Source organism: Monopterus albus, unplaced genomic scaffold (assembly GCF_001952655.1).
Source record: "Monopterus albus unplaced genomic scaffold, M_albus_1.0 scaffold14.1, whole genome shotgun sequence".
Lineage (NCBI taxonomy): Eukaryota > Metazoa > Chordata > Actinopteri > Synbranchiformes > Synbranchidae > Monopterus > Monopterus albus.
The window spans coordinates 2,236,613-2,263,525 of record NW_018127894.1 but is presented as its reverse complement, the minus strand read 5'-3'; the positions used below and the strand labels follow the sequence as shown (position 1 = coordinate 2,263,525).

At 40.6% G+C, this 26,913-nt stretch overlaps 2 protein-coding genes across 4 annotated transcripts in view; one reads left to right on the top strand and one right to left on the bottom strand.

The window, feature by feature from the left end:
* The first annotated feature begins 7,700 nt into the window (after positions 1-7,700).
* Positions 7,701-18,751, top strand: LOC109955450 (uncharacterized). Of its 2 annotated transcripts, none has more exons than XM_020591617.1 (3): positions 7,701-9,414; positions 10,857-11,502; positions 14,738-18,751. In XM_020591617.1, exons 1-2 carry the CDS (start codon positions 8,425-8,427, stop codon positions 11,400-11,402), a joined length of 1,536 nt encoding a protein of 511 aa, XP_020447273.1. In that variant the 5' UTR covers positions 7,701-8,424; the 3' UTR covers positions 11,403-11,502; positions 14,738-18,751. The 2 variants fall into 2 exon arrangements, with proteins under 2 accessions (XP_020447273.1, XP_020447272.1); XM_020591616.1 differs by having other exon boundaries at positions 14,735-18,751.
* A 5,987-nt stretch (positions 18,752-24,738) lies between these two features.
* Positions 24,739-26,913, bottom strand: part of LOC109955438 (protein-lysine 6-oxidase-like) — a 4,532-nt gene continuing 2,357 nt past the window's right edge. For both annotated transcript variants that reach the window (XM_020591600.1, XM_020591601.1), the window contains 3 exons: positions 25,486-25,581; positions 25,226-25,341; positions 24,739-24,928 (listed from right to left, as the gene is read on the bottom strand). In XM_020591600.1, the coding sequence (XP_020447256.1) occupies positions 24,922-24,928; positions 25,226-25,341; positions 25,486-25,581 (219 nt within the window). In that variant the 3' untranslated portion in view covers positions 24,739-24,921. The remainder of the gene's footprint in view (positions 24,929-25,225; positions 25,342-25,485; positions 25,582-26,913) is intronic.

Genomic DNA, 26,913 nt, shown 5'->3' with positions numbered 1-26,913 from the left:
ATCACACAGAAAATGCAAGGGAGTTAATTATAGTTGGTAAATTTGAAGTGTCTCACTCAAAAACAGGTGCTTCAGTTTGAAAGTAGATACTATGTTATTTTACAGATAATCTTTTCACTCTTGACTGAAAGTCTCAGCTGAGTTTTTGCCACACTAATACTAAAATCAGTTTCTTGTGAGTTACACTGGCATCTCTAACAACTGAAATGGCCTGTGTATCGCCGCAGTGCCCCAGTTCCATTAGGGCTGCAGCAAGAAAATTATCTGTGCAATTCATGGGTTTTCAACCAGTGGTCCGTGGCCCACTGGTGGCCTGCAAGACATTGCAGGCAGTCCCTGTACATGTAGTATCACTGTCGAAATCATTATTTTTTTTAATGTTTAATTTTTTAGAAACACATTTTGCAATCTAGCTCTTCTTCTTTCCCTTTCGAAATGGCTAACACAGATACCATCACCTGCTGGTGGGCGGGTGACTCGACTGGCCCAGACAAAGATGACGTTAGGTGATGCAACAGTTGGCCTTCATCGCTGCTAGTTCTTTCACATCTGCTTGGTGTTGTTCTGCCCTAAGGTGATGTGCTTGTTTTGTCTTGTTTTGCCCAACCAGTGTTCAAAAATCAAAGATATTCAGTTTCCTATAGTGTTAAGAAAGGAAAGCCAGTTTATCATTTTATGTACGTAAGAAGCTGGAACAATCAAATGTTTGACTTGTTTGCTTAAAAGTGACTGAAGTGATTGTTTATCAGAACAGTTGGTTATTCATTTTCCATAAACTGACTAAATCATACTATACTGTTTGTTTGCAGCTATTACAAAAGAAATCAACATAATTTACCAGTCTATACTAACAGGAAATAATGCAGTATACAGTACACACCCTCTAACTACAGTGCAATGCTCAACCAGTTCATCTTTGCAAATAAAGGTGAAATTGTTTTCCAAGTCTTTAATATGCTACCATGGTTTTGGTTCTGAGGTCTTTCTAAGGCTGTCTCACCATCATCTGAAATTCATTTTAATTTTTTGCAGCTGGGAGTCCCACCTCTGTTTTCTTTATGCACTGGGAGAGCAGTGCACAGCAGCAGCAGCATGTGATTGGAGCCATTATGAAAATAGCTTCCTAGTTTCAAAGAAATGCACCACAAAGGAGGAAATAATCATGAGTCTGAAAATGTGTCAAAACTGTGTCGCGGGTTCTAAAATATTTCTGTAATTTTGCAGAAAGAAGTAAAAAGTAGTGTTCTACTTTTGAACAGGGCCCTGGTACAAAACACTTTATTTGGATTGATCCTTAAGCTTTCTGTAGTTTGACCCCAGAATTGTTTTGCGTTTTCTTTTAAAGGTCACCACTTGTCATTGAAGGTTTTCTTGTTCCTCTACCGGCAGCAGAAGTTCTTTCCGGCTTTAGTGTGGTTTTTCTTCAATCACACCCTCTTTCCAGGTGCCCTGATGGCCAAATGGTTATGGTGAGGCACAGTGTGTGAGTGATGTTGGCAGTTTGAATCCACCCAGCAACCTGTTTCCTGTCTGCCTCTTCTATTTGTTTATTTTATATTATACTGTATGTCTGTATATTGTAAATGCATTAGTTCACATGATAATTGCTATTATAGATATTAATTGGCAGTTTCAGGAAGAGAGGAAGACAGGGAGTGAACAGTGAAGTAATTTTAGGATAAAATCATGTCTCTCTCTCTGTGTGTTTATAAATGTGAATAATAAGTTCATATACACACCATTGTGAGGTGGGGCAATTCATAGCGAACAACTGTTGCCCCCCCCCCCAAAAAAACAAAGACAGCTCTCACAGACAATGCTATATGAGAGCTGCAGCACTAAATAAAATATACTACCACTTAGGAAAATAAGAGAGGTTGTGTAGCTGGAGCCAAGATTGAACGTTGTGTCAGCAGGGTGTGTTAAACCACGCTCCCAGACTTGGCTGTTCCTGGAAGTGGTTCAACCAAGGTCTTGCAGGACTGGCCATATTTCTTTAATGGCTGTTTACAAAGCATAAAACCCCTCTCAACACCTCCGCTGACCATCAGTAGCTCCTTTACCTCTCAGGCTACATGAGGACATCTTAGCAAACTTTCTCTAAATGAGTTCACCTGACATTTTTAATGTTGCTTGATCTATGTTGGCAGATTTTCAGATTAGCAAGAATCTATTGCTTTCAAGCGACTCTACACAACAGTCCATGCAAAGATGATTTCTCCTCTGTACAATTCCATTATCTACACAATAAAAGCCCCCTGAGGCATACTTGAAACTTCCACAAAAATACTGCACTTATATTTTTTTCAGAGTAAGCTTTTGTTCAAGGAACAAATGTTGACTTTGACGTTGGCTGGTTACCTTGGAGGATTTCAAACGTTATCATGACGGATGTCAAATTAAACATAATAGATAGTGAGAGGCTGCCAAGTACAGCTTTGATTTCTCCCCTGGTGCACCTCTATTCATCTGAAAATATGAAAGCTGGAAGCTTCACTGTTTGTGTTAAAAGACGGCCCTTCCCACAGTTCCCTCACCATTAACTCTGACTTTGCTGTGTTTTCTGATAGTTTGGAGAAGCAAAGCTTTGAATGACAACGAATAAATTATTCAGCTGTTGCTTGTGAGTCAACATGAGAGATCACTGAACAGATGGCCGTGAACAGGAAGGTCAGGGTAATGACAAAGCTGAAGTTGAATGTGCAGTGCATATGTCTGTGGGCTGTGACCAGATCAACAAAGGAAGAATTTTTCCTGTGTTATTTGAGCAACTTTTAGAGGCCCACAAGAAAATATAGTGGAACAAAGTAAATATTAGTGAAATATTAGAAAAAATAAATCTAATTGTGTTGTATTAATGTTTCAGAGATGTCAGTAGTGTGGTTCTAAGGATGATAATGTAGGTCATTCAATCCGCAACTTGGGTTCAGACTGAGGTATCTGTTCAGATTGCCACTGAGGTGGGTACAGATATTTATGGTTTACGGGGGATGATTCCCGAGCTCCACCAGCAGGTGAAAGTTTTCACTGCTCCTGTGAAATCTCTCTCCATCTATGGGATTAGCACAGATTTTAAAAGGATATTCATGGCTACCAGGTTATCCTCATGACTTCGATGATCCTGACTTTTCCTCTTGTAACACTATGAAGTTGCCATTTATGGTTATGAGTAAATTGTCATGAAATTTTGTCATTTCTATTCCCCTTTTCGAATGACTCCACCCAGCACCATCATCAGGTCAAAGTCCAAGAGATTTTGGTTTATGAACAAATAACTACTTAACTTATGACAGATAATAACAAACTAACATTCTAAATTACAGTGAACATCCTAAACATTACACCGGTTAAACATCTGCATATAGCATTGTCATTGTGAGGATTATGTTAGCAACTAACCTTAAATTTAAACCTGACATTAGCACATTAGCACGGGGCAGACCCTTGTTCCCATTAACCCAGACCTTTTAGACATTTTTGTCTAAAAGGCTGAGATTTGCACTGCTTTAGGTCTTGATGTAGTCTCAACATTCATCTTCTTCTTTGTTCACATTGATCTAATTTTAGAAATGCCTTATACTCATCTGAAGCAGTCTTAACTACCACCATTCGCTGTAATGTCACCTTTTGTGCTGTCAGTATAGAGCTGTTAAAACGTCCTCCCATGCTCACATCTATCTCTTCTTCCCTCCTTGTCACTATTCAAGAGTCAAACCAGGTAAACACATTTTTTTCTCCTCTCTGCACTTTGTCCCCATGTGCCCAAGGCAGGTGCGTCTCACGCCAACAGGGCAAAATGAATCATTTGTACCTATTTTCCCACTGTCGGGCATGGCAACAGCTTTCTGTGAGTCATCTCAGCTGGGCTTCTTAAGGCAACACTCAGTCCCTCCCTGCCTTTACCCTGTCCATTAGTGCTTTTTGCCATTGTCATTTGGATTCCTGGCCTGTTTTTAACAGCTGACTCTTGTGCAGAGTCCTTGATGCTCAGCGCTTAAAGCCAAATTAGCATCAGCGCCCTGAGGTCTTTTATACTTTGTGCAGATTTAGTCTGCACAATGTACTTTGAGATAACTTGCATGTGATAATAACTGACCCTGGAATAGGGTCAAGGACTTGTTTAATTAAAAATGGCTGGACTCTATTTTGACAGTAATTTTCCATCCTTAAAGAATGAAGGAATAAAAGCTAATTTCCTTGAAATTCTGCTTTTGTGCCTTTTAAAGTGACAAAGCACTGTGCCTTTTAAAGTGAGAAAGCACTGTGAGTCTGAACTGCACATTTACATCACAAACTAAAAGCTTTTTGTTCTCCCACAATAACACAAAGAATAACTTATCTTACGATTTGTATGATACAGCGTTTTGTGGAATCATGATGTAACTGAGCTTCCTGGATTTGAACTAGGAATTGTTTTATAATCCTCTTTGGAACAACATAACCATTGTGTTCCCCTAAAAGCAGGACGTGCACACCTAGCACTAATGTAAGATATGACCTCACTGGGTGGTAGATGTAAAATAGGCTCGACCCTGTTACTAGTCACTATGCCATGGTGGAGAAACTACCGTTTTTCTGGCCACTTCCTCTCATCTCAGCAGGATTAATCTTGCTTAAATAAAAAAAGAATTACATACCTTTAAGTATGAATGGTGTCAGTTTTTGATTTAGAATAAAAGTCTCTTCTAGATGGAAATTTGACTTGCTATTTCATGGCAATGGTGGCACCTCAGGAAATACATTACAGTCATTTATTCACAATCGGACATCATTTCGGAGTAAAATGCTCATCCTCATTAAACCACAGAGTGCAATGAATGTGTGAAATAGAGGATACTCATTTTTTAGCCCTGACAAATATATAAAGTTGTAATTGTTGTTAAGGAGAAGGTGCAGGTAAAGAGAAGCTTTGATTGGCAGTTTGATATGCCACTCAACTACTTGGTCATGACTGCACATAATGTGGCTGCAAAATGCCCAGATGGCAGCCACCATATTCACAATATTTGGCTTCACTTTTGCATAGTGAAGAGAAACTTTATATAGTATACCATCTATGCTCAATACAATGAAGTGTCTCCATAGAGCACACTGCTGAATCAGTTGTTTGAGGGGGGAAATTATCGTCTACTGCTCTTTTTTAGCTTGTTCTAATTATAATGTACATGTTGGTGACTTTAAAATACTCATGAGAACATGTTGCATACCCATGCAAATAACAAAGGACAATGTGAGCAGTGCCTTATTACAATATTTGTTGGTTCTGAAGTTAGTTCACTGTAACAAACCCTGATATTGTAGAGAACCCATTAAACACATTGTGTCTGGGTGTTGGCATAGTATTAACAGCATAACTGGGAGTCACATTTTGAATCAGAAAGTAACACATCACTGTCAAAACTTCACAACTTGATGTGAACACAACACTGCGATATCATCACTTTTTAAGCTGATACACCAAACTGTTGTTTATTAACACATCTACTAGTTACAGAGAAATATTATCATGTATTTGAAGTGACCAGAAAAATGTAAGTTGAATATTCAGTCTGCTTTAAACTGTTCTCTACCAACTCCTGCAGAAAATATCTGTCTACCTGGTGCTGAGCCGGTGTACAGTGGGTTTTTCGAGCACTCTTTCTAAAAACTGCTACAGACAAAACATTAATCATATCACTTTGTACACTGCAGCATTAGCAGCAATTTCTATAATGCACGATCTGACGCACTTGAGTCTGCATCAGTTAATATGTGTGCGGGTCTGTGCGTTGGCAGGAGGGTAAATAGGTCAAATGCCATCTGTCACATCCTCAGCAGCAAACTCAGCTCTTGTTATAGACTCATTTAGAAGTATACATATATGCTAATTAGGTCATCTTGATCCCGGTGGGAACACGAGAGAAATGACTAGTGAGTGCTGAAGTATAGCTCCCTATCTCTACTTTGTGGTCGCCCTGCAGTGGTGCAATGAGGCGAGAGGTGTGCAGGCCAACACAAAGCAGTGTGATATAAGAACTGCAGAAGCTGGGAACTTTCTTTGGCAATGTGTGTATATACAGCTTACATCTCTATGTCTGAGTGCAAACAATATGACAACTACAGCCTTTGATATTCCTTTTGAGGAATGGCTACTGCAAAATACTGAGATTAATATATATATGTATGAGATACAGAGCTGGAGGGCAGCTCTTATAAACAGGGTTGAGAAAAAATATACAGTTTTTGCATCCAAACTTGCATTGCTCTGTTGTCACTAGATTAACAAGAAAAAAAACCTTGTGTTGATATTTACACAGCTACATCACATGACTGCTTGCATATGAAAGCGATTGCTTGAGGACAGTACAGAGAATTATCACATGACTCTGCAGTTTCCTTATGTACTGCTGAGCATTTTAGCACCTTTCAGCTCACTGTTTTCACTTTGCACTGCATATGTCAATGACAGACCGACAAGCAGGGACCAGCTGTTGAACAGAGTGGAGGACATTTCACTTAGAAGCTGCTGGAGAGGAAAAAAAACAGACCTAAGAGGAGGATTAGTATTAGAATTATAGTTGCCAGCTGAACCAAAGCACGACTCCAAATGAATGAATGATAATGTTGCTGTTGGGTGTGTAAATAATCTACTGTTTTCTAGCATGTAAGCTGTATCAATGTATGTCAACACTGTGTTCACAGCTTAGTTCTACTTCCCCAAAGAGGCATTAAAAAAATCAGTCATTGCATTTTATTAACCCATTATGTTTCTTACTTGATTTAGATATTGCCTTGATACATTTATTACAGTAACTAGAGATATTCTCACCAGGTACTTTCAACCATGCTTATATTTAATGTAAATGTGAGTGTGTGTACATATTCTTCTTACCCTCCTTATGATGATATTTATATGTGGTAAGGTAACATCACTCAAGCTGTTTTGTCTACATCAGCAATCCTTCCCCAGCAGCTGAGACAAGACTGTTGATCGTCCTGCTGGGATGCTTGAATCCCCTTCATCCTCCTCTATTATTATTCTCAGTATTTTATTAACAGCCCATTGTTTTCAAAGCTCCAGTTATTTTCTCTGAAAACAAATGCCTAGCTGTCCTCAGTTACTGTGGACAAAGAGCCACAAAACTGGCACATTGTGCTATTTAGTAAAAACAGATAGAGAGAGAGAGAGAGAGAGAGAGAGAGAGAGAGATCATGTTTCTCTAATTTTGTATGAAGTATATTTTTTACATCAATGTATGCAGAGATTATGTTTGCTTATAATGAGCACAGATTGAATTATAATGAATTTAAGATGGCATGAACACGCATTTTGAGATTTTTGACAATGCCCTGTTCAACTGTCATTAACAACTACTGTATGGACTTTAAAGGAAGACACGCTTTCCTATACAGGGCTATCATAGTGTCTGTACCTTCTTCAGTTCTGCTCAACCGTTGAGGTGAAATCACTTTAACCGAGGCAATGATAGAGTGGAAATGACAGGAGGGGCAAAGAACAAAGAGGGGAAATAATTGGTAGGAAGAGATGTAGCAAAAAGGAGACAGAAAAATGAAAAATGTTCCCTTTGTACAGAGCCAGGGGCTCCGTCTCCTTGACTCAGCGTACTGTCTACTCCCCTGTCTGTGTATGTTAGAAACCCCACCTCCCACAGTGCTTCTCTCCTGCCCTCCCCTCTTTACTCAGTCTCTGGCTGAGGAATCCCAAGCAGCGTTTAATTGTAGAGTGCAAAGACTGTAGTTGGGCTAATGAGCTCCACAGCGGAGCTGGGACTCTTTCACACAGTTTTTGAAAGACAGAAACCCATATGGCATCTTTTACCAGAGGAGTATCACAATGCGGCTCGAGTTCAGGTGGTGGAGAAAGAAGGAATCCACTAAATCAGGTACAGTCTACTCCATGAAAGAATATAGCACAGGCAAGAGACGAAGAGGTGGAGAAAGAGAGGAGAGCGGGAGAGGGGAGGGGAGGAAACGGGAAATACACAGCCAGAGAGAGAGAGAGACTGAAAGCCTGCAGGAGCAAATGAGAAAGAACAACAAGGCGGGAGAGGTAGAAAGAGAGACAGAGAGGGAGGGAGGTGGAGAAGGGTTCTATGTAGTAGAGAGGACTGCAGGGTGAGAAGGAGGAAGGAGTATGTTATAGTTAGGAGAAGTAGAAAAGTGTTCAGAGAAAGAAAAAGGACTGGTGTAGACATTAACAACTACAGGAGAGAAAAAGAAGGGAAACAACAGACAGGAAGGAAGGGGAGGGAGACGTCTTGGATAGAGAGCTGGAGGAAAGGAGCTGAAGAAAAGTTTTCTTGTGCAAAGACGTAGATGAGGAAAACAGAACGAGTGAATGACTGGGCTGGAGAAAGCGGGGAGGGGAGGAAACCAGTCGTTTTCTAAGGCATTTTCCACACAAGCCTCTGGACTTCTTTGGACATGTACACAGAAGGCGCTCAAACAACAGGATACCACAGATTTCTTCAGCACAAAAGCACCCCCTGCCCCTGTCAGCACTGTGGTCACTATGAGCAGCCATACGGTCATCACGGTGAGGCAGGATACCGACCAGCATCGGCCAGACAGAGAGACTGCAGGAGAGACATCCAGGCTCCTCGAGTTAAAGAGGTAGGAGGCAGAGCTTTCATAGTGGACAGAGTGGAGAGAAATGGTCATCGCAGCCCACAGAGGAGGCCTGTGTTCACAGAGCTGGGCCCATACAGCCAGTCAAATGACTTAAGCCAAGTTTGCCCCTGGGAATTGAACCATGCCCACTGGAATTACCCACTGGAGTCTGGGGTGAGACACTACCCGTCTGTCAGAGAACAGTGTGGCTGTGTGGTGCGCAGTGACGCCAGAGCACAACCCTTTAACACTGGCATACCGCATCCTCTCCCTCATCTTCAGGTCAAAGGTCAAGGGTACAGGCACAGGAGGACTGTCAGGTATGTCTCTGTGGATGAAGAAGAAGAGAAAAGATGTGGATGCACCTCTGAGAACTACCATTTGGGGTCACATGGTTCCCATTTGGGTCATTTGCCCATATCAAATGGCCACTGTGGACCAAGGCTTGTGTTCTTTGAGGGAGGGGAGGAAAGAGATAGCCATCAGGACTGGGGCAGACCCAAGGGTGGATCAGACGAGAGCTGTAATGGACGGGGTGGTTCTCACAAATGTTTCTTCTCCACTGAAGTCCCACAAAAATACTTGAACCAAAGTAGACAGAAGGGGCCCTGCATCCCTTCCTCGGGCATCACTGGTCCAGAAACCTCAAAACTGACAACCACCAGTGAACTCCAGCGCCAGGGTTCAGAGGTGATGAAGCAAAACAGGAGGCAGGACTCAGTGAGGGATCAAATCCGACAAGTGGTGACAGATCTAGAGGATGTGTTGGGGGGTTTGAAACAAGTTCACATGGAGATGAAAGAGGTAGGAGGATCTATCATTATACCTGTTTATTCTTTACATGTACATCAAGTGTCAAAACATGGAGGTCTGCATCAGGTGCAGATGCCCCAGCTTTTCACTAATGCTCCCATAGATATTATGACATTTAAAATTATTAACCTGAAGCTCAGATGCTGACAAGATGAGTCACAGTGCAGTTCACAGGTTGTTTATCTCTCTGTGTGTGTGTATGTTCATGAGAGCATATCAGTAAGTATGTGTGTACATGGTGACTACATTGTTTGTGACTCACTCATCATCTCTTACCGAAGTGGTGATTGAGAACAATTTGCACTGACCTTTTGCAGGGCACTGCTGAAACTGGCAGGGTTCCAGCCAGCACATTAAAAAGCCTGGCTTGAAACTGTTACTAAATTATGCCCTGCTCTTACAGTATCCATTTTGCATGCAGCAGTAAAATAGCATCGATTCCCAGCTGAATGTATCTGGGCAAGCGATGGCATTATACTGAAGCAGTATAACAACGGAAAAATCCCCATGACTGTGAATTTAGACAAGTGGAAACAAAAGGACATCTGGATGAAGTAGCTTTGATTTGAATGACTAACTGAGCTGTTGATTACTGATTTAGTCGCAGCACTGCCAGAGACTAACTTGTGATTTTAAATAGAATTTGACAGTGGTGGAAGAAGTACTTAGAAGTTTCTAAAAGTACTACACTTACTGCCCACCTCACACTTACAGTACTGTCAGTCAAATTACATTAGTTTAATAAGCTAAATGAAACTAATTCATACTAATACTTTATTCTAATTCAAGAAAAATAACCCCTGTGACTAGAATATGAGCATATATTAGATTGTTAATATCTGATGTCTAATCAGCAATTTTACTGTTTTAGGTGCTAGAGAGGAAACTAGTTTCAACTACTGCATATACGGTTAGGTAGCTGGGGGTCAGGGCCCCTCCAAAGGGTCATGAGATAAAACTTCAGGGGCCTCGAGATGATTAATAGGTTAGGAAATTTGATTTGTGTATTCATTTTAAAGTTTCTAGTCAGTTCTTTTTGTAACAGTGAAAATGTGTCTTTGGTAGAAGTGCTAACAACTTGTAGACATCAGAAACATGACAAGTGTACCCAGTGAGGATGCATTTTTGTTGATTGTCTCAAATCATAACTATTAGAAGCTACTGGTTCTTAGTGAAACATTTAATTGCATAAGTTTATGATGTTTTTCTTTATGTGAAATCTTATCCTGAAAAGTAATTAGTAACTATAGCTGTTCTAATAAATTCATTTCTAGTGGAGTAGAAAAATTAAGTGGTATTAAATAGAAAAATGCTAATAAAATACAAGTACTGCCCTTCAAAATTGCACCTAGGTACAGTACTGGACTCACAGCAGTCACAGTACTTTTCTCCACTGCAGCTGGGAAGTACTGACCCTCTTTATTATGATTCAGGTGGTTGAGCAGATTGATCGTCTCACAGCCAATATCGACCTCAGTGAGGAGGCACCCGGCACCACCCAAGGGTTGTCCAATAACTTTGATGGCTCAACTCATTCAGAGGACCTCCGGGGGGCCCCGCTGCTAAATCACAAGCCTGCTCCAGTCCAGGTGTCACAACACTTTGATGAAGATTGCATCATCTTAAGAACCAACTCTCCCTCCCCTGTTCACATTGCATCAGTTGTCAAAACCAGCCGCTTCACCCCACCCAGCCAGAGTAAGGACATCATCCCAGAGAGGCCTGGTGTAAATGGTCACCTGCCTCATCTGTACCCCCTCAGAGACCCCAACCACACTGGCCAAACTCATTCAGAGCCCCACCCACAGAGCCTGGACCCTAAGGTCATAATTGGGAACAGCACCTCCAACGCGAGAACTCAGAAGCCTCCTCCATACCCTCAAAACGGACGCTGTGGCAAGGGTCTGTACCCTCCTCCTAAGCTTGTGAGGACCTCTGCCAGCCCTGGAAGAGGGCACCAGAGCACCAGCATGGTATGAGGAAGGGGTGGTCTGCCCCAGTGCCATGGGGGCCTGAAACATGAGACCCTGCTACAACAAGTGGAGGTCAAAGAGACACTGTGCAGGGGAACAACTCATGGTAAGTTCAGATACAAGAGGACTTTTCTTGGCTCTTTACAGTGTTGATGTTTCTTCAGATGATCTTTGTCGTGTTTACTGGCAGTAAAGTCAGTGACTGGATTGCAGAGCTCCTCCCTGTTACAAAAAAGGGTTTGTGTGTGTGTGTGTGTGTGTGTGGCGTCTGTGTGTGGGCGGCAGCAGAGGGGGCGTAATGCGTCTGTTTTTGTTGATGTCACATGATTTCCCAGTCTTTACTACATTACAAAACGTGTCTTGTCTCGGCAAGTGAAACGAGAAGGAAGCGTTTATTTTTAGGTTTAGTTACACATGTGATCAAAACCAGGCAGCAGAATGAAGTAAAATTCAACTTTCTGAGTAGATTAGAGGAACGTCTGATCTCACAACAAACAAGACCAGTCACTGGTTATTACGTATTTTAAAACGACTCAAAATAATGATAAAGTGAGTTTTATTCAAATAAATTAAAAATCCATTTAATATGACAAAATAGCTCACTAATGACTTCCATCTGAAGACAGAAAAGAAGATAAAATCTTGAGACAAGCGTTTTTTTTTACAGTGTAACTTAGTCATGACTTCGAGGGAACTGAGACTTGGCAGGAGCTCAGTCATTTCTGGCACAGCAAGACCCCAGAGCCGCTTGACTCCAATCATATGACACAAAAGAGGCGTCATTATATTTACAGGATGATCGCAGCTCTGACTCAGAATCAGCATCATTTACTGTTAGGGGGTGATGAGGAACTACGCCTTTCTTCTGTGCCATAGTCAGACATATCATTACTGACTGTGAGGGACAGTAGAAGCAGACTTAATAACAAGATGACATCTGTGAAAAGGTCCCTCCAACAGAAGGGGGGAAATAAACAGCAGATGCATACTGTTAAGTAGTCCCATAAAAAAAAACATCTTTGCAGATGCTGCAGAAACAGACGAGCATGTTTCTGTACTTCCCTCTTGTGCAGAGTATGTGTAACTGCAATCTGTTTTTCTGGCCTCTGAGCTGGGCAAGCACAGTCTGGTTTTAATCATAAAACCCCCTGGCCACGTGCCAGAGTGGAGTGAGGCAAACTCTGTGTATTTCTGACATCTGCATAAACAGAAGGGTACAGGCGTCTGTATTATACTGCAGGGACAGATGCTCACAAGGTTGCAGCTTCAGGTTGAGGCTAGCTGCCAGAGAAATGCACCGAGAAAGTGCATGTGCTTTAAGTTTCATTCATTTAATGAGATAAGATGGTTTCATTAGGTATAAGTGTAATACACCTTTTCTGTTTAGTGCTGTCCTTTCGTTCAACACGCAGATGCTGTTCACACTTTAATGGCTTGATTCAAGTGAATTAGTCACCCAGAGCAGGTTCAATGTTAAAATGGTTATCATCACAACAGATTTATTGCCAAGCAACTCAAGCCACACACACACACACACACACACAGGGTAACAGGGTAATCCCAGGGTAACATTCTTATATTTCCTTTACAGTTAACATGCAATATGATTTCCTAAAAAATGAAATAGCACAGAGAAGAAGAAGAAAAAGAAAGCAACAATAACACAAAAGTAGCAAAATAACATGGTTAAACTGACCTGGCTTAAAGGAGAATCGAGCCAGAACACTGTGTTCCCAGACCTGCAGGGGGCAATTTGATTCATTTTGTTTGTGAATGTGTGCAACTACATTGCAATATCAACTAGAAATGATGAGATCTAGTTTTAAAAGTTTATCATTTCAATTGATATCACGGTGCATGTTCCTAAATAATTTTGTGTTCAATCAGAAGGGTACACAGCACACATGGGGCCAGCTGGCTACCTGTAGTATTCCCAGTACCTTCTGCAATGTAGCTGGTAGCTTTCCTGGTAACATGAACATTGTGTGTTCATAGGATTGGAAAAACTTTTAAAATAATCTTGTTGGGAAAGTTTCTGTGATACCGGTGATCCACAGAGAAGTGTGTCTTCATCACTGAAGCACTTTCTTTATTTGTGTATTTGATATTTGGCCAAATATGGTAGTTTAACTTATTTTAACATGGGTTCTGAGTTTTTCCTGCATTGTTCATTTGTATGATGTGTTTATATGCTTTGTTTTTTAACCTGTGTTTCTGTTTTACTGCTGCATGACCAATCTGGGGACAAATAAAGTGACAGAAAAATGAAACAGTTAGAAAGAGGGCTACCGTTTTCCTATTATAGGAACCTGCTGAAATGTGCCGCTCCGAGTAATGCCCATCATGGGTTCTGCGTTTGTTTCCACTACGGTGCGCCTGCTTTGGAGATTAGTTCCGGGAGCTAAATTTCAGCACCTCTCAAGAGGTAGTACTAAAATCATGTATCAGGAACACAAGGGGGGAGGGGATGCGTGTGGGCAGAGCAGTCGCCGGTGATTGGTTAAATGTCTGCATCTTCACAAGCGTCAGCATTACAAGCACCGTGTGTAAACACACAGTTCACTGCATGTGTGAGAGAGGAGCAGACCCTCCCTCCTCTAAACAGAGGCCAACACCAAGAAAATGCAGTGGAAAAATAAAGCAGTATGGTCTGCTTCAACCCCGGAAGCTATGCTTGGTGATGGTTAATGGAAGTATGGGCCATACCTACAAGCACCGTGTGTAAACACACAGTTCACTGCATGTGTGAGAGAGGAGCAGACCCTCCCTCCTCTAAACAGAGGCCAACACCAAGAAAATGCAGTGGAAAAATAAAGCAGTATGGTCTGCTTCAACCCCGGAAGCTATGCTTGGTGATGGTTAATGGAAGTATGGGCCATACCACTCATTAGGTTCCAACAGTGGAAACACAGCAATAGCGGCCCCATACTAATGTGCCCATAAAGGTTTTTTTCATGAGGACTGGTGTAAGTTTTCATTTTCCAATAATCTCCACACTCAAGATCTAAAACTTACACTGGTTTTCACTGACACAGAAATACATGAACAATGCACACACACACACACACACACACACACACACACACACACACACACACACACACCACTTGCCATAATAAAAAAAAAAATCTGGTTTACAGTGCTCCTCTGCAAGTGAAGCAACATGACTCACAAGGACGCACAGTACAGTACAGAAGAAAAGCTTTAAGAAGAAGAAGCCCAGTTTGTACTGCATGTACCATATCTGACAGGAGGAGCTGTGACTTTACGCTCATCAGGTGCTGAGCTGTGCATTTAAATAGTTCCCTCCCTTTTCTTTTTTATCATGATCTTCCCAGCAGGAGCTGATGCCACTGAGACAAGCTGTCAGCTGGTGGAAACAGAGTGCAGCCTGAAGGTGGGGATATTTCCAAAGGGAAACTCCCTCAAGAGTCGACTCCCGACTGTATGTCATGCAAGCACAGAAGCATGATGCCATCAAACCTCTCTGAAACTGTATGCTTTCTCGTGCCCTTGGGACAAACTGTGAACTGCAACAACAGAAGCTTAAAGGTATCTTTTATTGCCAGAATTTATTTATTTTTACTATTTTTTTATTGCAAACATCTATTTTAGGTAACTTACACCAGTCTGAATGCTATCTAACCAATATAATACAGTTTTATATCATCAAAGCTATTGTACAGCTATTTTACAAATAAAATGATTTAGACTGTTTTTCTCCAGGCTGCATAGTTGTTACTGTATGTTACAAGAAATACCAGTGAGGAGACAGGAAAGTTGGAAAGGCAGAGATGAGATTAATTTACAAAATAATAGATTCTTCTGCACCTTTCTCAGACAAATCAATCTGGTGTCCCAGGTATCTAACTCTATTGTACTGACTGCTAAACATCCCACATTTGAACATGAAATAAAAGAAATGGTGCCAGCCTTTCGTTGGCCCCCACACTGGGAAATTATTTATGCATTCACTGAGTCTAATCGAAGTAGGAGCATCTCCCAAAAGGTTGTGGGAACTACTTCTCGGGCTGAGCTAGAGATGGCAATGTATGATCTTTCACGCCCTTATTCTGTCAGAGCGCCTGCTGCTGCATCTCAGGCCAGCCAGGCCAGCATTTGTGTCCCTGTTTGTTTAAATCTTGTCTGAGACTTTCACCGCTCTACTCTCGCTGCTACCAGAGCAAAGTGCCCCCCTCTCTCTGCAAACTGGTGTAATCCATTCACCTTAGAAAGCATCCCTCAGTTTCTGCAGTGCTGAAGGAAACTACAGTGACAGATGGAGGATGACACATGAAAACTGTTCACTGTCCTGGCCACTCTCTTTCTGTCTGCAGCCTACAGCAGTTAGAGTAATTGTGTTATAATGGCAAGTGAGGGGCGTAGCCGTAGAGTTGATAAGTCGCTGAAGGTTAGATAGATGGGTGAGGTAACGTACCAGAGGCCATTATTACTTATCAAGAACAACATTCGAAATGAAAAATATTCTGGACCCTCAAGCATCCTTGTATGCACTGTATCATGATTTGAAATTCCAGAATATGTCTGCAACTAAAATGATTTTAATTATTGATTAATCTGACCAGCACTTTCAGGATGAATAGTTTATTTTAGCTTATAAAGTGTCAGAAGTCATGCCCATTACAATTTCCCAGAGCTAAGGATGACACCACATCAGGCCACACTGCCCTCTTGTGTCACAGTTCAAGCATGGGCCCACAAGAAAGAGCCAAATGTAGACACACAGGCAGGTGAAGCAGAGAAGAAATGAGGGAGTCAAGACGCAGGTAACAGGTAAGGAGTCAAGACTGGTAGTCCATAGTAATACAACATGAGAGGCATACAGTGATCTGGAGAGGAGCATTATACTCACTGGGATGACCAGGAAACTGGCAACAGTTATGTGTGAGTGGGTGGGAAAGGTCGGGTGACTGGGATTTGAGGGAAAGTCCAGGGGCATCTGGTTGCTCGATTAAGAAGATGAGAGACCAGAAAATCCCACAGAAATGCAGGAACCTGGGGAGAAAGTATGTGTGTGAAGCTGGAGACAGAGCTGGAAAAAACAGGACAGGGGCAGATATCATGACACCCTACTGCTGCTATACCTGCCCAGCTTTCACTGCACCTATTGGTAGTAATTATTTAAACACAGGATCTTTGAATGAGCCCTGTGCTTTCTAACAAACACACATCAGTTTTGCTGAAATGATCTGTTTACAATTCCAAAATGTTCCATTATGCTCCACAAGTTGGCCGAAACTGCCGACTCAAATCGGCTCTACGAGACACCAGATGTCCTCTAGCCCCATCAGGACCATAACACCAAGTACTCTGCTCTTTAGTACTGCTCCTGTACCTGTCTGTCCTGATGAAGGGTTGCACTGGAGGACCTTGCACTTGTGATCTCCTGCATTTCTAAAATCCTGGCCATGATACTGCCTATTTAGAAATCTTTAAAAACCAAGAAAAACAGCAAATTCTCTTATTTGAGTTGCTGGAAGCAGCCGTTATTGGCATATTTGTATGATATATTACTTAAGTATCTGATTGTTATTTCCCCCTGCTTGACAAATCCACTGACTAATTGTTTCAGCATTAGACTAATGAATCAAACATGCAGAACTGGATCTCTTTAATTCTGTCTTCTTGCATGAGTGAAGACTAAAAAGCTTTATAGTTTAGTCATTAACTGTGTCTAATTATTTGCCATGTCCAGATACAACAGCGCTGTTTGCTGTACATAAGAGAGTTCTGTTTTGGCAGTGACATAAAGTATGTTTTTTTTTAAAGATCTCTCGTTCAACTCTATTTTACTACAATAAAACTTTCCAAACAGATATCTCAGAATAAGAGTAGAGCAGAATTCCATATAAATACTAAGTTGAAACTGCAAAACAACCATCACTCCTCAGAGCAGTCACTCTAAAGTCTGCAAGCCTGGACTTCAGATGTGTGCAGCACCTGAAGCCTGATGGGCTTTGAGAAAGGCCATGTCTTGGACTGCTGTCCAAGTCTGCACCTTTACCACATACCCGATCTCAGTCTCCTCAGACACAAGGCACACTGGCTTAGCTGCTGGCCATACTGGCGTGACACTGGAATGTCAGACAGAAATTCAGACCAAAAACAACACTGACGGAGTGCTGCCATCTCCCACTCATCCGCTCCAAAAATAATACATGTAGCACAGGTGTCTGATGCTTGTTCATGGGAGATTTTCTTTCTTCCTGTTCTGTTTAACATCTGGACAGAAAACCTACCACCAGCCTCCTAAAACAGAGACAGGCAAGGAGCGGCAACCTCCGAGGAAGAGAAATTAAGCCAATGCAATATTGCCAAAGCCTGCAGTTCCTTGAGTGGCCACTTGAGGCTGGCTCCAAAAGGGAGTCACTCCCGTGTTAAAATGACCCACTTTAAAGCAGGAACAAACGTTTGCTTATATCAAACTACAATATTGAAAAATTACCATTGAAATTAGCTAACTTCCACAAACAAACACTTTTAGCCTGGTCTCTAATTTTCAAACACAATTTCCTGCTGGCACCCTGCAGAATTTATCTAATTTGGAATACCAAGAGCATTTTATTCAAAAATAAATCTATTTCTGGTTCAATAATAACATACTTCTTGTAAAACAACTTTTAAACTGTAAAGGTCTTACTCAGAATTTCTGTCTGTCTACAATATTGCTGTTCCAAACCTCTGCATCGATGTTACCCAACAAAGCACTACTTGCAAAAAGTTAAGAAAAAACATTGATGTATCTTGTTCCTTCTGTGGAGTTGATAATGAAACAGCTTTACATTTATTTGCCCTTGCTCTGTTGCTTTTTGGAAAGAATTTGTCCACTGTTTTCGATGTTACATTTCTTCTAATTTCTCACAATTTTGCAGAGATGTGCTGTTTGGTTTTTATGATGTATGCAACTCAGAACAAAACAGTATTATATAATAAACCTCTTTATCATCCTAGCAAATTTTCATATTCATAAATCTAAAGTCAGTAAAAGAAAACCTTTATTTCAAAATTTCACAAGTGAAATGCAACAATACATAGAAACTATTCAGCACTCCACCCCTAAGGCCTTAAAGACAATAACTTTATTCAAATTATATAATTATATAAACTGCTAAATCTCTTTTTTGTTGTTGTTCACTCTTGGCATATGTCTGTTACTGATTACTATTTATTATTATTTTTTTATGTTACATTTGACTGTTACATTGATTGTTATTTCTTGCAATAAAAAAAGCTCCTTCACATGGTTAATCCCCATACTTATCTGTATCTGTATACTTATCAGCACTCCTGGTAGTATGGCACTTGTCAGACAGTGTTTTTAATAAAATGTAGCTACAGACAAAAAGGATTTGTTTGTGAACATTTTGGGTCTGCTACTATTTCTAAATAAAAAAATTAAATACCCTCATCAGTTACACAAGCACATAAGCACTTATGCAATATGATCACTTAAGCACCTTTACTTCTATCATTGGTTTAACTTAATTCTAATATCACTAACAGCTGTCAGTGAAGACTGCAACATTATTAGCTTCTCCATGTTCAGAATTGTGTTGTGCAGCATGGAACTTGTGATGTCAGGGTTTGTGTGCTACGCAAAATGTGTCCACTAGATGTCAGTAGTAATGAGTTTCTAAACGAGGCTTAACGAGCTTAACCTTTTGGTAAAACTATTGGCTTGGAAGCTTTCAGACCTTAAGTTTCATCTCGCCATCACTACTTAACACCACTTTTTTAAAAAGCTGCCCTCTGGTTAATATTTTCAAGTTTCAGAGGAGTAATCTGCTGTCGACCTACCTGTAACCACACCCAACCGCAACGTCACGTGATTAATGCCAACTTAATTGCGTTGTTGCCTATGGTCTACAAAATGTTGACCACAATGGGGCTTTTTTTAAAAGTAATAATATTCTTATCAACCTGGGAGTGGGCAAGAGATGCTTGCTTTGCACAAAACCTGTACATGCATTCATTACTGGAAATTAATTAACAACACAAACAGCCAAAAACTGCCAGAAACCTGTGTACTGTGCACGGCAAATGCTCAAATAGCAGTTGCATGGCATCTGCTACGTGCTACAAGCAGGAACAGTGATGAGTACTGACTTTCAGATCAATGTTCCACTGTGTTGCTACTAACATAAAGTGCACCTCTCCTCGTAATGCCACTGCTGGTCAGAGTAATGTGCTTTTGCACTGAGTTTAATGCTCTGTCCAACAGTCCTGACTGTCCCAAGTCCTCCTGTATATTTGAATTGGCCTCAACAGTTGTGCATTACCACTGAAATCACAGTTACACTGTGCTTTCCAGCAAAAAGTAAAACAGAAGGAGAATAACAGTCAGATATAAAAGAAATTAAATACAAGATAAAATAGTCAAATACTGTAGGCTGCATTTTGTCTAGAGGTTTTCTGACTTATGATATTGTGTTTTAGGCTCTTTTGACTTATAAAGTACCCAAAACTATCAGAATTTTGGTGTAAAGGTAATCCTGAAATAGCCTAGTGTAAATTGCAGTTTTAAACAATTTAACTGAAATTGTCTGAGTAAAATAAACAAAACTCACAGTTTATAATAACCAGTTTGGAAGTTTCAGTTGTCTTTTGGAAGTCACTGAAACACCAGTTTTTAAAAGACCTTCTTACCAGAAATTTTATTCTCTAAAAATCCTTGTGTCTTACAACTATGATAAAAACGGTTTGTGCCGAATGATTTTTTTTAGGAGTTTTAAAGTGGAAAATAAAACAAAACAAACAAAAAAGATTATGTTTGAAGTAAGAAATGAAGCTTACACAGAGCACAGTGGATCAGCAGTCAAAGGACAGCAAATCCTCTGAGCCTTCCCTCCAGATACCACCCAAGTCACAATACCACCCAGCTCGAAAGAGAAACAGAATAAATCATCACTTTCACTCCAGGATAAATCCTTTGTGTTTTGTCTCAGAGCTTGATGCAGTTTTCACTCGCCAAATTTACAACACTGTCTGCTGGTTGTGTACTGTAAGTGACCCCCGGGTGAGGAAGTAGCCCGGTGTGTCTGTCCTATACGCCCTGGCTGGTCTACAGCTGACCTCAGCACTGTTCCTAATCTCAGCGGGACGACAGAACTGCTGAGGAATTTCTCTGCTCTGTGCCTAAACCAACCCGTCAAGATTTTCTATCTAGGCTGAGCATGTTCCTCTGCTACAGTCCCACTTTGTTGAAATATGACCTGCAAATACCAAGCCTGGTCCTTAGTACCCTCTCCAAACACTCCCCACCTATATACAGATGCATCCAAAAAACCTCTCTCTTTGCCACAGTATGACCAGTGTGTGCTGCCAACAGATGGCAAAACCTGTCCCCTCCCCACTTTACCTACCTGTACACTAGACTGTATTTTTTGAGGCAAAATTAAATGTGCCAGCCTGCCCTTTTAAAATTTTTATTTATTTATTTATTTGCCAGTGGTGTTCAGTGCTTGTGTCAAGCTGAAGAGAGACTCCATCCAGATGTGGGTGTGAAGCTCCACAGCTGAGCAAACAGTCACTGTCTTCTCTACAGCATGATATGTTTAAAATGACATACTGGTCCAAAAAGGAGGAGACCAGCTGAGTTCTGAGGAACACAGCCAAACACAACATCATTGAAAGTTAAACATCCAGGAACAGTAATGCTGCTCTGACTTATAAGTAGGCAAAAACAATAAGAAGAGGGTGCAAAGTAAGTGTAATTCAAACTATTGACTCCAATGACAACAATGGTTGGTGTTGATTTTAATGAAAAGGACTTGGTCTGGTTAAATCAAGTTTTTCTTTTCTTTTTTTACATCCATCCAACACTATTTCTAGCCGTGCAGGGGTCTAGGGATATGATGACTGTTGGACAGTCCACCAATTTGGTCTAGACTGAAATATCTTAACAACTACAGGGTGGAGTTCCATGAGTTTTTGTACAGACACGCATGAGAAACAGAAGATGAATCTGATGTTGGTGACACTGACCTTTCTTCCAGTATCATCATGAGGCTGGCATTTTTTTAAAATTAAAATGTCTTGACAAGTATTGGATGGATTATCGTGAAATTTGGTGCAGATTTTCTCATTGCCTGGAGAGTCACTCTCCTGACTTTCCACGAAGCATCACCAACAAGTCAAAGTTTTCACCTTTGACATTACACTTTCACAGCTCTTCCCTTTTCACCTAGCTCCACCATCAATTCACTTTTTTATATTTATTCAAAACTAATGGCATTCCCATCTGTCTCAGCTGTGCTTTGTGCTAATTAACACACTAAACTAAAATGGTGAGCATGGTAAAATGTTGACTCTTGCCTTTGAGGAGCAGATAGACTTAACTCTTCTGTATAACCTTTGCTAAAATAATCACTGTCTGTAAATATTGTCCTGAAAATTCCTAGACACAGGAATGGAGTCGACTAAATAAGAGTTGGGGGGATTTTCCAGACATTTTCAATAACACAGACAATCTATTCTGGCCAGGAAGCACCTCAGCAGCTTCCAATGTAAACCATTTCAACTGAGCTTAATCTCCCCAGTCCACTACTTTCTTAAGCTGAGCTCTGTTTTGTTGCAAATACCCAACATCTGTGTATTTAACAGTGCATACATTGTCTGGAGCCTTATGTGCTCCAGTACTGTACCACCTCATCATATATAAAGTTTTTTATTTTTAAGAGTAATTTGTTTTAGGTAAAACATCTTTGAACCAGATGAAGCAATATTCACTCCAGAGTGAATTCAGCTCTTTTGCTGTTTGAAACAGTCTGGTGCTCACTGAAAAAACAGATTCATCCGTGGTAAAAACAGTGACTCGCCTGGAGATATTCTCTGGTGGGATGTGTCAAAATATCCCAGTGCTATTAAAACGCCTGTCCTCTTAAACAGTCCACTTAGACAGTCCTCTATGGACATGAATGGAGCCATGATACGGTGTATCCTGGGCCAGCAGCTGAGAGACACTCCTTTTTACATGAGGAGGACGTTGTGAGAAAAAGCCCCCATTCATTGTGTTCCGGCTGTGTTTTAGTAGATAGGCATGGCTGTATAAGATCCTGTGGCTTGTGTCTTCACACAGACCTGTCAGCAAACATGCCACCAGGTTTGTGTGTCTCTGAGGCCACAATATACATGCATCACTCAAAGTTAAGCTTCATTCAACAGGACAAAATACTGAGTCAGTCCTGCAGAGCGGAACAAGCTGGGATACAGAATTTGAAACAAAAGAATATTTTTATTTAATGGTCTTTGACATTTTTATATTAAAACATGAATGTGTAGCAAATAATCCGAAATCAGTGGTTAGTTTTAAAATGTTGGCACTTTACAGGCGTAAACTGATGCCTGTGGTTAACATTTCAAAAGTAAAGGCAAGAAATATTATGATAATAAACTCACTCCTCACCAGCTTTATTACATTTAACAGAACAAGATGTTTTCAACAATGTTCAAGCAATTTTAACAGTTTTACATTACAGCTCTCAACATTTTTCTTTCATCCACAGGCATTCATTTACATAAATGTACTCCAGCACACTGCACTCACTGTTTTAAGGTAGGGTTGGAGATCCTGTAAAAACCAACAAGAGAAAGCTCGATTTTGAAGGTAGTCGGCTGAAGAAATCCCACCTTTTCATTCTGACTTGTCTCCAAAGCCACTCCTCGAAAACACAATACACACTGCAGTGTGCACTGCCTGACTACTACTTACAGATTTCTGGAAAACAACAAGTGCCCCAAAACAAAACCAAATCCATAATTACCTGTCCAGCAGAAATGCAGCCACTGTGGCGTTACTTTTCAGACCCTTTTGTTTTCCCAGTTGTCGTTGTCATTCAATAGTCACACCAGTGTTAATTCTGGTTGTATTTCCTGCTCATCCAACTTCTTTTTTAGTTGTAACTAGCTCAAATACAGTGTTACCCGCCCAGATCTGTGGCCCCAAACTAGTTGGGGAACTTTGGTTCATGGCTAAACTGCTTTAGCCCTGGCTCATAGCTCACAACTAGCCTAGGAAGTCCAAGCCTTTCTGGTGGGGAGAGGTGAAGAGGGAGGCCTGATAACTCAGTTGAAGACATGAAAACTGCATGAAAACCCAATTAACTACATTACAATCCCATAAATACACAGAGCTGACTACTGTCTGGCTGCATGTAAAAGGAGTCTGTTCCATGTGGCGGTCTTCTCGCTCTCATACTGCATGGAGGTAGCAACAACATTACCTATAAGGCTATATTGTCTTAAAGTGGAAGGCCTCTGCTTGTGAATGAAAGCTGCTGTGTGTACCTTCTCTGCCACAGCTTGCTAGCTTTAGCTTTCATAACAGAGCAGTAACACATCTGCCTGCCTGGCCTTGTGTCAGATTCATGGCTCGTTCAAAGACAGGGTGCACACAGCTAAGGAGTAGGCTGACAGGCGGGTAGGCCATTCAATGGCTCATGCTGAATAAAATTATTGGTCAAGCTTTTTTCAACCTTGCTGCTGCTACAGATGACTGATTTATTTCTTTATGTTGTCAATGCATTTAATGTATTCACTGCCACCAGGATGAGAAGAGAATCTCAAGATGTATAACAAAAAATGCTTCTGAAAATAATCGCCAACCCTAACTTTAATAGAAATTGAAATATTTATAACCCACCAAGAGGTTAAATGATACATCTGGTGATATTCAAACATTTTTTTCTTCTAAATCTCATAAAAAAATCAAACAAGTATCATCTATTTTCTCCATTGTTGGCCATTAAGTATTAAAACACATCAGTGAGCCACACCGTTTAACTGGATGACATGTTCCTTTATAACGAACGTGGGCACTGTGATCGATTGTGAGCCGATCCCATAGTCACCCTCCTGCTGCTGGAAATATTCACTTCCCAATCTGTAGCTGAGAATAGTCTCTAACAAATACACAACTGACTCTCATTTGAGTAACATTTACTACTAATTACAGCTATTTTTGGAAATGAAGGCATTTTCAGTATGTGCACCTCATTTTTTTAAGATGTATGTCCTCAGGAGACATGGGACTAAGTACCACAGACAGGACAGGGACATTGTAAAGTGTAAAAAAACAGGTGCACTGCTGGTTTTGGTCTCTTATCCTTTAAATAAAACTGTACCAGCCAATGAACACCAATCAAAAAACAAGACAAAGACAACAAAAAACATTTCAAGCAATAAAGCCACCATTAAAGAAATGAACACAGTACTTTGTTAAGGCAAAGACCATAATACTGTAGCTTTTTGTAATGAATCACTGCACATACATACAAATATATAATCAAGTATAATCAATATATAATCAAGTAAATCTGTTTCATTTACAAAATGGTGTAAACATTTGCATTCATTTAACAACAATGAATGCAACACAGGAATGTAGCTCAGAATTACAGCTGTCTTAAACACTTCACCAGTTACACTTTTAGTTGATGTTGTTGTGCAGTACAGGGAGAGATGTTTGCTGCAAAACTCCTGCAGGTACCACTTAGAAACGAAGATTTCAACCCCTGAAAATAGGAAGAGGAAGCAATATGAAACTACAGACTTCCAGCATGTACACATACAAATATACAAGGGCTGATCCTGCATCTCACAGACTGTTTTTCCTCTTTAAGCTAAATAAACTTTTCAACTGTTGGCAGTGCATTTTTCAGCTTATCAAATGAGTTTTTAATAGTTTATTTTGTTTAATAATGAGGATATGATAATAGTTTAATCATCACATTTGGAGATACATGTGGTTTAGTGTTTAAAATCAAAACAAAGCATGCACAATATCGATGTTCAAGAGAAACTCTCAGTACCTGCTTACTCGACAGTGGCGTATCTGAACATACATTCCTGTGTATGTGATATCACATCTCACTATGTTGTTGGTGAAATCCGACTCCAGCACAAGCAAATTGGGATTGACGGTAACCTGAAAACAAAAATAAAGATCATAAATAAAAATCATCACAGCTGTTTTGCAGGCAGGTAACAAAAGATAAGTCTCTGTGTTGTAAAATAAAACCCATGAATAGCCGATGTTACGCAGTTGATCTGAACTTATGTGACATGTTACTTTCAAGATGTAGTTCCCAGGAGGTACATCAGTGATGTCGATCCACTGACAGTCAATATTGGCAGCGTAGATGTCATGGCATCCCGGGCTCAGCCCCTGAAAACACAACCCACACCCTTAAAAGTGGTTGGAAGCCTCGGCTCCGGCTCTTTAGACAAGTTTGACAACTATTTTCCTACAAGTGCTGCAAATGAAGCAGATTTCAGTTTAAGTTATACAAACAGTTCTTGGAAGCCAGGTTTTTTATAAGAAACCAGCACTAAGGAGCACAAAGCCAGAAATACACAGCCCAGACAACACATATAATAAATATTCCCCTGTCCACAGGATGTTTCTTTTCATTGGCATGCACCAGAATTTTAGATCAAAAAACATTTCTCTGAAGTAGATCTGGAGGAGTTGCAAAAACACTACTTCAAAACAAAAGGAACTCTGCAACTTATATTTTCCACTGGAACCTTTCTCTCATAATAAGGAAGATTCTAATCTGTGGCATACAAAACAATGCAACATAATTAATGTATATCTGCTTATAGACTAAATCAAAATAAGATGATTAGTTGGCATGCCAGTTATATTATTCATTCATTTAAAGGGGCTCTCTTCTGATTTAACAATACATGTAAATAGTACAAAGGCTGTGGAAACAGTGGTATAGTGTCTTACAGTGGTATAGGTCGATGCACAGTCTCCATTAACTGTCTATACATGCTCCTGTCTCCTCAACCATCCTTCATCCCAACCACGACCAGCCCAGGAGTGATCCCAGCATCTGCAGCCCGGTCCAGTATCATCCAACATACCACTGACTGTTTTTGCATCCGCCGCTGATCACACCCGGTTACCTCTGCCTACTTCACCTCTCTATGTTTGCACATTACCACACTGTAAATAAATATCACTGCTTGCACCGAAGCCAGCTACCTGGGTCCGTCTTTTTCTGCTCGCTCATCTCTGTGTTTGAGCGATCATAACAGTGTCTGACAAATCCCTGAATGTTTTCATTGTCGTGATTTATGACAACTCTAAACTTCTCAGATTTAAACCTACATCAAGGCTGACTAACTCTAGATATCCCCAGCCCTAAGCCAGGACTCTTGTACTATGAATGGATGCTCTAAGTGGCCAGCTATTAAACCCTGGTGACTCATATGGTGGGAAAAAATGTGTTTGCTTGATGCACAGTAAGAAAACAACACAACTTATTCAGACTACAAAAGGACTCATACATTTAAATCAATACAAATCATGTACAATTAAAGATTCTGCGGGATTTGCTTTTGCCATTCAAAGTGGATCATGGTTTTTTAACTTTTACCCAGCTGATCTTTCAAGAACAATGAAATCTGAAAATTGATCAGCCTAAGATGTCTTTGATTTAAATGAGATACCTGTGTTCAGGACACGGTGTGTGACTGCCCTGAATCA

What these genes read in the sequence shown, in the direction of transcription:
- LOC109955450 (XM_020591617.1), top strand. Translation starts at nt 8,425, where the DNA reads ATGTACACAGAAGGCGCTCAAACAACAGGATACCACAGATTTCTTCAG. An exon ending in TTCACATGGAGATGAAAGAG is followed by an intron (nt 9,415 to 10,856) that starts GTAGGAGGATCT and finishes ATTATGATTCAG; the next exon opens with GTGGTTGAGCAGATTGATCG.